Source organism: Coregonus lavaretus, assembly GCF_964263955.1.
Source record: "Coregonus lavaretus genome assembly, chromosome: 16".
In the NCBI taxonomy this organism is placed as follows: Eukaryota; Metazoa; Chordata; class Actinopteri; order Salmoniformes; family Salmonidae; genus Coregonus; species Coregonus lavaretus.
In genome coordinates this window covers 23,415,784-23,429,722 of record NC_140003.1, presented here as the reverse complement: position 1 = coordinate 23,429,722, position 13,939 = coordinate 23,415,784, and the positions used below count along the sequence as shown (strand labels likewise).

General features: G+C 41.5%; 1 protein-coding gene across 2 annotated transcripts; it reads left to right on the top strand.

Annotated features, from left to right (window-relative positions):
• Positions 1-116: 116 nt before the first annotated feature.
• Positions 117-10,433, top strand: LOC311143729 (signal transducing adapter molecule 2-like). Of its 2 annotated transcripts, none has more exons than XM_084179603.1 (14): positions 117-282; positions 1,186-1,270; positions 3,113-3,188; positions 4,130-4,225; positions 4,401-4,547; positions 5,527-5,593; positions 5,789-5,990; positions 6,214-6,308; positions 6,487-6,569; positions 7,578-7,665; positions 7,848-7,902; positions 8,386-8,542; positions 9,040-9,200; positions 9,438-10,433. In XM_084179603.1, the coding sequence occupies exons 1-14, from the start codon at positions 243-245 to the stop codon at positions 9,604-9,606; spliced, it is 1,521 nt and encodes a 506-aa protein (XP_084035729.1). In that variant the 5' UTR covers positions 117-242; the 3' UTR covers positions 9,607-10,433. The 2 variants fall into 2 exon arrangements, with proteins under 2 accessions (XP_084035729.1, XP_084035730.1); XM_084179604.1 differs by having other exon boundaries at positions 199-278.
• Positions 10,434-13,939: the final 3,506 nt, after the last annotated feature.

The window sequence follows — 13,939 nt, the reverse complement described above, 5'->3', positions numbered from 1 at the left end:
TTTAATTAGCTTCAAATATATGTGCATCGATAAGTGTCGATATGATTTTAGTTCTATAGCTTTTACATTTAATCCAAAAAAATTCAGGCATTTTTGCAGCCACCCAAGTTTACGGAAGAGCAACTGGTATAATTGTACAGAGTTTGATGGATGAGGAAGGGATTTTAAAAATATATATATTCTTATTATAAATATTCTAAATTTTCTTTCTCAACAACGTCGGTTTATTTAAAGGAGTAAACATGCCTTTATTTGCGCAGAATCCATTCGACCAAGATGTTGGTAAATTGAGCACTTTATTTGGTCATTTTGATTCCGAGGGACCTAACCGTTAGCGTTAGCTAGCTAGCTTCTTAGCGAGCGTAGCGGAACCGCTAGCCAGCGAGCTAACAACAACTAGTCTGGCTATACCACATACAGAAGGGGAAACCTTAGTTATACATATCTTTGGCTACACTTCTGCAGCTACGTTGACGTTATAATCAAATGTTGTATTATTGAAATAGCTAACTAATTAGTTATGTGGTTTGGTAAACTCGGTAACTAGCTAGTAGTCACAGGGTTAACAGACAGTCATCAGTCATACTACCTCGCTAGCTAGCTACCACTGTGCTAGCTAGCGAGTATGTTAGCTAGTTGTTGTGTCATCAGTGTATCGTAGCTAATCAACGATTTTCAATAACAAGACAGCCTAAACTGCAACAAGCTCACATATTCAAAAATAATAACATGAGCTATCTATCTAGTTAGTTAGCTAGCTAGATAGATTTATGAGTTGGATTAGTTTTAGGTTTACTCAAAGGAAGCTGTTTCATTGGATTGCTTGTTTTATGCTAATGTTAGATGCAAATCACCCTCTCTTTCCATGAACAGATTATCATATTTGGAACAGAAGCTCTCTCATAATGCCCTTGTACAATATTAATTTCACTTTGTACAATTAGACCTAACTAGCTAGTCACCGATGTGTAATGGCTATTTCATAACTAAGAAGATATAAGGAATAACTGACTTTTAACTGCTTTATTGCTACTCTAATCAAACAACCTCCATAATTGTAGTGACTGTCAATCCTATGAAAATGCTCGAACTATCTAAAGCAACGATAATTGGGACAGTACATGCCGAACCACAGATTATCTTCTCTCAACTAACCACATGTATCCCGGTGTACCACATTTTCAGAGAAAGCCACCAATGAAACCAATACAGTGGAGGACTGGGCCCTGATCATGGATATCTGTGACAGGGTTGGACATACACCCAATGGGTAAGCTGGAATGAGACTTCCTGTTTCTAAAATAACTTAAAATGTTTACTTGGACCAGAGCACTAGCTGCATTTCCTGCTGAAAACAATTGGCTCATTTCTAAGTACTTCCAAGCAATGTTCCCTGTAATATTTTTCAGCACTGAGCAAATCTCAGGTCTGCTGAGCGCAAACCTTGTGAAATTTCTGTGCAACTTTCGGTGCACATTTACTGTGAATACTGATGCTGTACCAGATTTAATTTACTGTTTTAACAGTGGCCAAGTAGGCTACTGTGGCAAAAAAAGAAGGAAGAGAAATGCTGCTAAGGTACACAATAGTAGATTTTGGTAGACAGAAGGTGCTCTTTGGTAAAAGGGGTAAATTGGTCATCAAAAAGAAAGGAAGACCAAGGCACTCTTCATATAATTAATTAAAATGCCTTTATTTGTATGGCATGTTCAATGGAAACAAAGTTTTAAAAACTCTGACGCATTTCGGCTGCATGGCCTTCATCAGGGAGTACAAAGATATGATAATACAATGTCCTCTTTTGAACAGCTTTTTGCAATCAACCCTGATTTGAAGAGGGAGTGGTTACAGAATTCATTGGACAACAGTAAATTAAATACTGTACCCGCTTTAATTTATTGTTTTAAGAGTGGTCAAGTAGGCTACTATGGCTATTTGATCATAATGTAGGCCTACCAGAGTGGCCTACCATAAAAAACAATGGGGAAAATGCATCACATAACATTTTAACATGGAAATAGCGGTTCTATCATTCAGCCTGCAGTAGCAGCCAATGTGTGGTGTTCAATGTAGGCCTACATTCCATGAGACTTTTGAAAAAAACATGCAGTGCTTGATATTAACCTGTTTATCCACTTGTCCTTCAGACAAGTAGATGACTGAACATTTTGTTGTGTTTAATGCAAGAAACCATTTTACAAAATCTAATTCATTATTATTCCCAAACCATTATTGCAGAGAATCAGACAAATTATGCTACCCTCTGCCTATTGGCTACTTAGCTTATTCAAGCCTGTCTCAAAATACACACTGCCCCTTTAAGACATAAAAAAAAGCTCTTTACCTGACTCGCTTTTCAAAGATGGCTAGAAATGTACACGTTTTATGCTCTTGTAGGAAGCAATCACTCCCCCATTGCTGACTACAAATGAGCTATAACTGGGCTAATAACTCACTAACTAGCAAAGAATATGAACAAATGTGCACATGTGGCAATATGCAGCTCTTGCTTTGATCTCAAAACAAGCGCATAATAATCGCGACCGCTCATGCTGTAAAAGTGAACGGCACAAATCCATATAGCGCAATGGTCTATTTGCATATAGGCCTACTGCAGCTCTGATTGGTTATGGCGCACCGGCCTGTGTAGAGTACGGCTGAGTCATGCCTGTCAATGCAATAGAATCCTACTCCGATGCGTTCTGCCTACAACAAGTCTTTCATAGTTTGCTTTGTTTTGGTATGTTGCATTGAAAGTGGCTAATATTGCATTGATTCGATCACAATTCCCACAGTAAAGGGAAACGTTAAGTGTTAACGTGGAAAACTCTAGAAAGTTGAGCGTTGTTCAATCTCGTGCTTCTCTTATAGGGAACATTGCTTCCAAGTATTTGTAATATGTGCAACTATAAGCTCATAATAGTGTAACCGCAGGACTCCAGGAAGGTTGGAGGGGAGTGGGGTATTTAAAAATATATATTTAGACAGCAGTGGGTAGAATTGCAATTAATAAGTGTATATTGAAGATGGTATACTTTAGAAAACTCATGTTGGAATAACCACCTACTTGTGTGCCATATTAATCGTATGTCTCTACCTACCTGTCTCCCAGAGCTAAGGACTGCCTGAGGTCTGTGATGAAGAGAGTCAACCACAAGGTCCCACATGTTGCCATGCAGGCCCTCACCGTGAGTCACTTTGTTATTGTGTTATTCAAGACAAAAACAATATATTATTCGCTAGACTGTTGGAAAACCCAGCGGGTTTCCTTACTGTATAACTGTTGTATAAATATATTGGAAAAGGTGTGAGCCTAGTACAAGGTCAGGTTTTTCACTCCCTGGTGTCAGGCCCTAGAGCTTGTTGAGTGACTGGGATCATAGGCACAGGTAATATGAGTCATGAATCCTGCTATAGGATGGACAACAGAGTTTGAACAATGTGCTGGAAGAAATTCTGAGTGTGAATTTCTTTATACACTGTGGCTGGTGGATCAAAAACTCTGACTGTTGCCCTAAGCCTCAATGACACTCCAGTCTGATGTAATTTTACATTTTGTCATTTAGCAGACGCTCTTATCCAGAGCGACTTACAGTTAGTGAGTACATACATTTTTTCATACTGGCCCCCCGTGGGAATAATAAAGTATTTGGGAAGCGTGGTCCATCTCCTGCTGCTCTTGGCGGTTCTAGAGCTCTGAGCTCGTAACTCAGTCTCCTCGCTGTGGGCCCTGGAAAGGTTTTTACTGTTTTGATCTTTCTGCTTCTCAGTGTTGTTATGGAGTGATGATGCTCAACGTCAGACCATGTGATCTTTCTCTCTATGACTCACCATCAGTGTAGATGGTCACATGGCTGTTCTATTTTTAGATGTGTCTCTCTTTATCTCTCTCTCTCTCTCTTTTTAAAAAATATTTTTCTCTCTCTTTTTATCTTCTCACTCAGTCAACTTTAGCCCCTCCTGGCATAAAAACATGCATAATTTCACTGGTGTCATATCTATTCATGTGTCAATTATTCAACTTTGGTGTGGATGTGAATCAAAGCGTTTCTCTTGTTTTACTGTAATGCCTCAACATAGATCATCCAGGCTGACTACTGCACTAACCTGGCTTTTCTCCCTCTTTCAGTTGCTGGCTGCCTGTGTCAATAACAGTGGAAGAATCTTTCACTTAGAAATCTGCTCGCGGGAGTTTGCCACTGAAGTCCGAACTGTATTGAGCAGGGTACGGAAGCTGTCCAAGGTTTTCTGTTGAAATATTTGTGGTGAATTGCTGATGTTCAGACACGTGATGATAACAATTGTCTGGCTCTATCAAGCTCTTTGTGTCAATGTTTTGATTGGTTTTGCCTCTATCAAATAAATAAGTAGCCTAATAATAATTACTATTATCCCCGCAGGCCCACCCCAAGGTGTGTGACAAGCTGAAGGGGATGATGGTGGAATGGTGTGATGAGTTCCAGAAAGATCCACAGCTCAGTCTGGTCAGTGCCACCATTAAGTGTCTGAGAGAGGAGGGGGTCGTCTTCCCATCTTCTGGCTCACAGGTAAAGTAATCAACTGCCTGGCGTCCATCCCCCTAACCCAGTGTTGCCGCTACCATTGTATAGGCCGGGGACAGTCAGCCCTTCCTATAACTCTGTCGCCCCCACCTAAAAGAGTTAGGCTTTTATTTGTTTTAATTTACAATTTTGGTGCCAGAGGGCCTGGATGTTGCTTTGTTCTTTGACGGCCTATGCGCTGCAACTGGAAAATAGAGCCATTTGACCCACCACATTTTTTTACCATAATGTATCAGTACTCTCCCCTTTTATTGCAGCTGTCGCCAGACTCCTCAACAAAACTAAAACAACTGTTATCGGCTAGCTCAAACACACAGTTCTCCTCATGACCTCCACCTGTGGTCCACTGTAACAAATAAACTCTGTGTGTGTACTTTCACTGGCTCCGCTGTTGTGCAGTCTGCCTGTGTCCTCGGTGCACTTCCTCGCCCATGTGTTGCCAATAAAGAGAAGGAGGGTGGAGCTTGTGTGTGTGTTTTTAAGCCGTGAGCTCCGAATTGAATTTCCTCTCTCATGTTTGATGTAATAATACCCCAGTTCTACCTATAAGGGGGATTAGAATTCCTGATGTGATTGAGGGACAGTCTGGTGCTTATTTGTTTAGCCTACTTTCTAGCTGAAATGGTCGGCTGAGTGTCCTGTTGTTAATAAGTGACACTGAAGCGTTTGCTACTGAAACTGGAGTTTGCCCAACCCCTCTCACAGACAGCAGTTTATTCTTCATAGAATGTCACGATTTTCTGGTTGTTGGGCTATATTTGTAAGCATATGAAGTGATGTTATTTTTTATTTTAGGACCTCTTTTACTCATATTCTGTTTACTACCACAATACTACCTTTAAAGCCTGTAGTACCTATTAATCCCTACAGGTGGCATCACAGTCACAGATAATCCAAATCCCCATTTGTTCTGGAAGGCTTTCTCTCTCTATAACCAACCACCTCTTATCACCTGTGTCAACAGGGGTCCAGCCTAAAGGTCACCACACCTGCTGTTAGTAAACCATCTGACGATGAAGACCTTGCCAAAGGTACAGATCATATCCAACAGATTCTAGAACACCACATCAGATTACATTATGAACTGTGGATGAATGAATAAATACATTATTAGAGACATTAAAAACATTTGAGAATGACACAAAAAAAGTGTAGAACGTATTTCCATTGTTGTCCTGATGATAGTACGTGTTTTGGCCCTCATGCCTTTGTCCTCCTATCTGCAGCTATTGAGCTGTCTCTGCAGGAGCAGAAGCAGCATGCTGAGACGCGGCCCCTCACCATGACCGCCGACCCCCCTTTCAACACCAACGGGGGCGGGGGTAGCAGGGACTCCCGGAAGGTGCGGGCGCTCTATGACTTCGAGGCGGCCGAAGACAACGAGCTCACCTTCAAGACCGGGGAGCTCATCCTAGTCCTGGATGACAGGTAGCTAACGACATGTTGCTATGGAAACCCGAGTCTGACCTATATGATGACCTTTTGTATAGGCCAATGTGGAAACAACACTTCAACTTAATTGTCTTCAGTCATATATCTATCTAGTGCCAACCTTCTCAGGTTCTGCAGTCCTTCTGTAAATTTATGTAAACAACGGGAATGGTTTGCTTACTAGAATGTTTGAACTGATGACACCATGTTGCTGTCACAGTGATTCAAACTGGTGGAAAGGAGAGAACCACAGAGGATTAGGTCTCTTCCCATCCAACTTTGTCACGACCAACCTCAATGCTGAGCCTGAACTAGGTAGGTTCTTCCCCTTATCCTGTACCATACCTCACTCTCTTGTACCCTCATACCTCGGTCTCATCCTGAGGCAGGGAAAGTCATTCTAGTGTTTGGTTTCATGTTTGAAATCCTGACTTTAAAGTGGCTCTGGATAAGTGTGTCGCTAAATGTCAAATGTAAATCCCTCTCCTTACAGTAACATATGTGGAGAAGACACCAGCCCCGGAGGAGCCCAGCATAGAAGCCACAGTGGAGCCTGAGCCTGTCTTTATAGATGAGGTGGGTTCTTCTATGTACTGGACCTACTGTATCGGTGCTTCCCAAACCACTCGCTCTGAGGGCCCTCCATTGTCACGTGTTGCTGACGAAACTCAGAGGGTGACTTCCAGAGTGTGTCGAGGGGATCAATAAACCCATCAACTTCGGGACACACTCGTGACTTGAATGATGCAATTCATGTTCTACTTTTAAGTAATAAAACCAGCATGAAATTCTAATGAACAAATCCCCCTGTCATTTTATAAGATAAACCTCAGTAACAGTTAAAACATTTATTTGGTAGGTATTTCATCTGCTACGTGTGTCAAGTCTCAAAATCAGACATAAACAAATGCATGTGGTATATAATTAAGAATGCCTCTCCATTCTTTTGTATTACACTGCACAAACTTGCGGTGCGCGTGTCGAGATAGCACTTCACTCTGAAGCCTGCAGCCTTGCTGGCTTGGCTGAAGTGGCTATTGGAGGGTTTAATTAGCCCCTACACACTTGATAATTTTCACTCCCTCAGCTTTGGGACACTTGCAATGTGTCTGTTGGTGGAAATATGCTGCTGCTCACTCAGACAGCCCTGGTTGTATTGCGCCCTGGTTGTCTGCCATTACAGGAGAGGCTGCTGATAGTAGGCCTGTTGCTGCTGTGGGGCCTGGTGCGATGTGCATATGGCGGAGGACCAAGGAGAAGGGCGTGATTTGGGATTCAGCCTATGGCTGTCCATACCTGTAGGCCTATATAATTTATCTTATCCATAGTTGGTTATATGGGTACAATCAGTCCACCATTAATTTTGATAATTTGACTAATGAAAACCCTCATCAGTCTGTCAATTGTAACTTGGTAAAAGTCTGACATTGTAACTTTGTAGAAGAAGCAATGTAGCATCATATAATGACTCTTTCTCCTCCCTCACTTCACCTGTCCCTCACCCTCTCTCTCTCCCTCTCTCATCCCCACCCCTCACTCACTCTCTCTCTCTCTCTCTTTCTTTCTTTTTTTCTTTCTTTGCAGGAGAAGATGGATAGAGCGCTGTATCTGCTCCAGAATACTGACCCTGCTGATGCAGCACCTGACTGCCCAGAGCTGGTCCAACTGGAGGGTATAAAACAATGACTTACTGCTCTTTTAAATCCCATGCACATTGACACTGCAGTTGTCTTGACTATATACGAACACATAAATACACACACACACACACATTGCAGTTGGCTTGACTACACCACTACACTCACACTGTTTTTGTCTGTTTAGCCTAACTTTATCAATGCTTTACCCTCTCAGGAGCTTGTGAGCAGATGAATCCAATGATTGATGACAAGCTGGAAGACATTGACAGGTAAAGTGAATTTAACTGCAGTATACTTACTCATAATGGACTATATTTTCAATAGTATATTAGAGGCTATACTGCAGTGTTTGCATGACACCGTTTATTTCTGTTGGTTAGGCCAGAGTACATAGTTATGAACATTTTGATTTAGTCATACTTGCTTTATATTGACTATCTGGATGAGTACCAGGGATCATCACCTGGACAGAACCCAAGAGTCTTTGTCCTACAAGTGTCGTGATGACCTCTTCTCTTTTCTCTCCAACGTATTGCGGTTCTCTCTGTCTCTCTCTCTCTCTCTCTCTCTCTGTCTGTCTGTCTGTCTGTCTGTCTGGTCTGGTCTGGTCTGGTCTGGTCTTGTCTGGTCTTGTCTGGTCTTGTCTGGTCTTGTCTGGTCTTGTCTTGTCTTGTCTTGTCTTTCTTTCTCCACCCCTCCTCCTCTCTGTCCCTCTCCTCTCTCACTCTCCCCTCTCCCTCCCTCCCTGGCAGGCAACACTCTGAGCTGTCTGAGCTGAATGTGAAGGTGCTGGAGGCCTTGGAGCTCTATAACAAACTGATGAACGAGGCACCATTCTACACAGCCTACTCCAAACTGCAGCCCCAGCAGCAGCCCCACTATGCACCTGCCTCCCAACTCCCCATGCAGGTCAGTTAGGAGAAACAAACAAACCACTGTGACATACTTTCTGTTTAGGTCACCACCTTGTACATCCCCAACCTGGTGGCCTCAGTGGAGGTAGGGACACTATGCCAGTGTCCATAATGGCACCCTATTCATATGGTGGGCTCTGGTAAAAAAGTAGTGGACTATGTAGGCAATGGGATGCCATTTCAGACGCAGACCTTGTGTGACCTTGTGTGTTTTGTCTGCTGTGCAGTTTGTCTCTGATGATGGATGTCAGTGTCAGTGGTCATGCTTGGACTCTTTTACCTCCTTGTCACTTTCTACACAGCTCTGCAAACCCATTTTAAAAACTAGCTGTCCCTTGCTGTGTACTTTCCTGCACCTGTAGTAATGTTTTTTTTTTTTTGCCAATGCATGCTGTATTTTAGTGGAGTAAATCAGTGTACAGTGTACTATGAAATATTTTATCAAATTTCATATTGAACCTGGTCTCTTTCTCTCTCCCCTCCCGCTCTCAGGGTTACCCAGGCCAGGCTGGTGGTTCCTACATGCCTCCAGGGATGCCCCAGGGCCCCCCAGCCCAGCAGGCCTACATGGGCTCTGACCAGCCCGGACCCCTTCAGTCACTCCCCCCTAACGTCACATCTCCCAACGGTCAGCCAGCACAGCTTCCTTACAGGTAGGCATCTCCTCAGTATACCAGCCCTGGACCATGAGACACCGGACTAGGCAACTAGCTAGCTTAGCGGCAGCCATTTTGTGTTTATATGTTTGTTTTGAGACATCCCACAAGAGGATTGTGAGTTATGTTTTTTGAGGGGCATTGCTCCTGTGTTAAGAGGATTAAATGTCTGCCTTTATGCTTGTGCTAGGCGGTAGGTGGCAAATATTGTACCATTCTGTCTCTTCACTGCAGTGCTCCATATGCACCTGCCGGTTACCCACCACCGATGGGTTTGGCCCCACAGATGGACATGTCGGCCTATCAGAACTGCAACCTGCCGCCAGCCTCCTATCAAATGGCTGCTTCATCACACCAGGCCCCACAGCAGCAACAGGCCTACTATCAGCAGCCTCTCCTGTAAAGGCAGACAGTGCAATACAACCAGGGCTGTCTGAGTGAGCAGCAGCATATCCCCACCAACAGAAACAGTACAACAACACGCAAGAATGTGTGTGATTATCCGCTCCCTATTTTGACCTATATGAAGAAAAAAAAAAACTATACGTAGTGCACTACTGCTCTGATCAAAAGTAGTGCACTATGTAGGGAAAAGGGTGCCATTTGGGACATCGCCTAGATGATTGTCACAAAGGTCAGTGGCTGTGTGAGAGGAGGGAGACTACATGCCAAACTACCAATCACCACGACCTGTTTTGATGGGATGAACGTTTTAAATATAGTGTAAAATAAGTTATTTTCCTTATCCTGGTTTGCCTCAAAAACATTTAAGGGGGCAGCTGTCTAGCTGATCAGTTCCAAACTACATCATTGATGGTATGTGTGTGTTTGTCCCTGTTCAGTTTTTTTATTTTATCTTTTTTATTTTTGAATCTTTATCTCTTCACCCTCTGGTGTCTGGAAATCTGTCCAATTGAAGGAGTCCATGGCTGGCCAGGACAAGTCAATTCAATTTAATTTCAGTCAATTCGAAATGGAATTGACCCCAACCGCGACCAGGACTTGTTTTTTCTATCCCCCTCTCTCTAACAGCATCATCCACTTTAGTTTACCCTTCTCGGGGCCAAAGGTTTTGAAGTGCTACAGCTATAGGTATTTCTTTCTGTGGTTTAATCAGTACCATAATATCACAATATAGTTCAATTTGTTTCCCATACACTGCCTGCCTTGCAACACTCTCTTTGTGTGTTTAATACATTCTAGGAGTAAAGCAAAATGTTTAATCCTTTTCATTTGTGTGCAACTTCAAGGTGAATTTGTTATCAAATTAACTGAGCATTCATTGTTAAATAGATTTTGAATTGTGACCATGCAGCCTTTCCAAATTACTGCAGTTGTAGGTTCAATACTGATTTTCATATACAGTTGAAGTCGGAAGTTTACATACACTTAGGTTGGAGTCATTAAAACTCGTTTTTCAACCACTCCACAAATGTCTTGTTAACAAACCTATAGTTTTGGGAAGTTGGTTGGGACATCTACTTTGTGCATGACACAAGTAATTTTTCCAACAATTGTTTACAGACAGATTATTTCACTTATAATTCACTGTATCACAATTCCAGTGGGTCAGAAGTTTACATACACTAAGTTGACTGTGCCTTTAAACAGCTTGGAAAATTCCAGAAAATGATGTCATGGCTTTAGAAGCTTCTGATAGGCTAATTTACATAATTAGAGTCAATTGTAGGTGTACCTCTTTGCTTGACATCATGGGAAAATCAAAAGAAATCAGCCAAGACCTCAAAAAAAAAATTGATGTCATGGCTTTAGAAGGTTCTGATTCTGACATCATTTGAGTCAATTGGAGGTGTACCTGTGGATGTATTTCAAGGCCTACCTTCAAACTTAGTGCCTCTTTGCTTGACATCATGGGAAAATCAAAAGAAATCAGCCAAGACCTCAGAAAAAAAATGGTAGACCTCCACAAGTCTGGTTCATCCTTGGGAGCAATTTCCAAACGCCTGAAGGTACCACGTTCATCTGTACAAACAATAGTATGCAAGTATAAACACCATGGGACCACGCAGCTGTCATACCGCTCAGGAAGGAGACGCGTTCTGTCTCCTAGAGATTAGCGTACTTTGGTGCGAAAAGTGCAAATCAATCCCAGAACAACAGCAAAGGACCTTGTGAAGATGCTGGAGGAAACAGGTACAAAATTATCTATATCCACAGTAAAACAAGCCCTGTATCGACATAACCTGAAAGGCCGCTCAGCAACGAAGAAGCCACTGCTCCAAAACCGCCATAAAAAAGCCAGACTACGCTTTGCAACTGCACATGGGGACAAAGATTGTACTTTTTGGAGAAATGTCCTCTGGTCTGATGAAACAAAAATAGAACTGTTTGCCCATAATGACCATCGTTATGTTTGGAGGAAAAAGGGGGTGGCTTACAAGCCGAAGAACACCATCCCAAACGTGAAGCACTGGGGTGGCAGCATCATGCTGTGGGGGTGCTTTGCTGCAAGAGGGACTGGTGCACTTCACAAAATAGATGGCATCATGAGGAAGGAAAATGATGTGGATATATTGAAGCAACATCTCAAGACATCAGTCAGGAAGTTAAAGCTTGGTCGCAAATGGGTCTTCCAAATGGACAATGACCCCAAGCATACTTCCAAAGTTGTGGCAAAATGGCTTAAGGACAACAAAGTCAAGGTATTGGAGTGGCCATCACAAAGCCCTGACCTGATCCTATAGAAAATGTGTGGGCAGAACTGAAAAAGCGTGTGCGAGCAAGGAGGCCTACAAACCTGACTCAGTTACACCAGCTCTGTCAGGAGTAATGGGCCAACATTCACCCAACTTATTGTGGGAATCTTGTGGAAGGATACCTGAAACATTTGACCCAAGTTAAACAATTTAAAGGCAATGCTACCAAATACTAATTGAGTGTATGTAAACTTCTGACCCACTGGGAATGTGATGAAATAAATAAAAGCTGAAATAAATAATTCTCTCTACTATTAGTGATCCTAACTGACCTAAGACAGGGAATTTTTACTTGGATTAAATGTCAGGAATTGTGAAAAACAGAGTTTAAATGTATTTGGCTAAGGTGTATGTAAACTTCCGACTTCAACTGTACATCACTTTTTTTGTAATGCAAATGTGATCTAGCCTGGGTGCCTGTCTGTTTCTGCTCTCTTGCTAACTCATGGAATTTGTCATGTTTGGCTTGACAATAACAATACTGCAGTTGGCAAAACGGCACACACAGATCTGGGACCAGGCTAAATAACAACATGTTTTTTGGTTAACACAACATTCATGTGCCAAGGCTCTTGGCAACTTCCTAGAGGCCCCATATACAGTGATTAACAAGATGTAATTGCAAGCCATAAGTGGTTGATTGGGAAATGAGCCTAGTCTATTTTTCTATGGTCTTTCTTCATTGACTCTTCTGTTGAAAAGGCTTTTGACCATAGATGTTAGTAATAGATGTCTGTAATTATTAAATTAATATCTGTCTGCTTTTCATGTTTCTGGGCTGCGGGAGGTCACGTTTTCATAGAAATATATTTCTCACACATATTTTCATTTATGCAATAGTTATCTTTGCTTTGAAATGGCTGTCGGCTCTACAGTTGGACCTTTCATTTTAAATTGTAAATTACATCGCTTGTAATTTTATTTGTTATATTATATATTTTCTCTGGATTATATCCATATGATCAGATAATATTTTATGGTTTATAGATGTAAGATATACTTTCTCCTTTTAATACTATTGTTTTTACTTTATTTACAAAATGCAAGCAGAACAAATAGCTACCGTGACCAACAGCTAGAACTGGCTCTTTGGTCTTTACTGATAAAGGTGTGAATTGTACAAAGACTTATAGCTAGAGAACTCTTAGACCTGAAATGTTCATCTGAATTTAATTAATCTGTTGAGTGAAACCGACGACCAGGATTCCGTTTTTGTTTTATCTGGATCAAGTCAACTCTGACTCAAATAAGAACTGTCTATGCTTTATTTGTCTTCACTTGCCTCTTAAAAGGGGTTGTATATTACATGTAAAATATCTTCTGGCATTGTTGGGATTGCACTTTTTAACTTTGTTAATGTTTTATTTACCACTGGATGCCTTGTTTTTCTTTTAGAAATCAAATAAAAATTGAAACAACTTTTTGAAAGGAAGTGACATCTGTATATCTAGAACTCTTTATAATTAAAACATTTCAAGGGAACGTTCCGATTCAGTACTACCGACATAATAACCGACTATGTTTTGTAACATCAAGGTTTCTCTTTATCTTGTGTTATTGTAAAAAATAATTTTGTAACACAGTCGACTAATATTCGTTCAAATAAAATGTACCTGTGTTCAAGGCTCTCTTGTACTGATAATGCCTTTTTTTCTTGTAATATGTGTTCTCTGAATACTGTGAAAGAATTGGACATCTTGTAAGTGTATGCTGGTTGATGGGATCCTTTTGAGTCCTTTGAGAACAGTTCGATAGTCAATGACACATTTCGGATGTAGAAAGAGAATAACGATAATGGGCAGTAATTTACAAGACAGATGGTTTGGGAATATGTTCACCCATGCAGAAAACATCATACTCATAATGTTCCTGTGTGTGTTACACATCTTTAAAATACTTATCTTCACTCATGTCTTCCGTTTCTTGCTGACCATTTGTGGGGTCTTACAATCTATTCAGAAGGGGAAGACGCAACACTATTCATCTTATACCTGTGGAACTGGAGGTAGTACCCTATTG

Excerpts from the sequence above, each read along its gene's own strand:
- LOC311143729 (XM_084179603.1), top strand. The coding sequence starts at position 243 with ATGCCTTTATTTGCGCAGAATCCATTCGACCAAGATGTTG. Across the intron at positions 4,548-5,526 it reads TCCCATCTTCTGGCTCACAG|GGGTCCAGCCTAAAGGTCAC; the intron begins GTAAAGTAATCA and ends CTGTGTCAACAG. Across the intron at positions 7,903-8,385 it reads AAGCTGGAAGACATTGACAG|GCAACACTCTGAGCTGTCTG; the intron begins GTAAAGTGAATT and ends CCTCCCTGGCAG.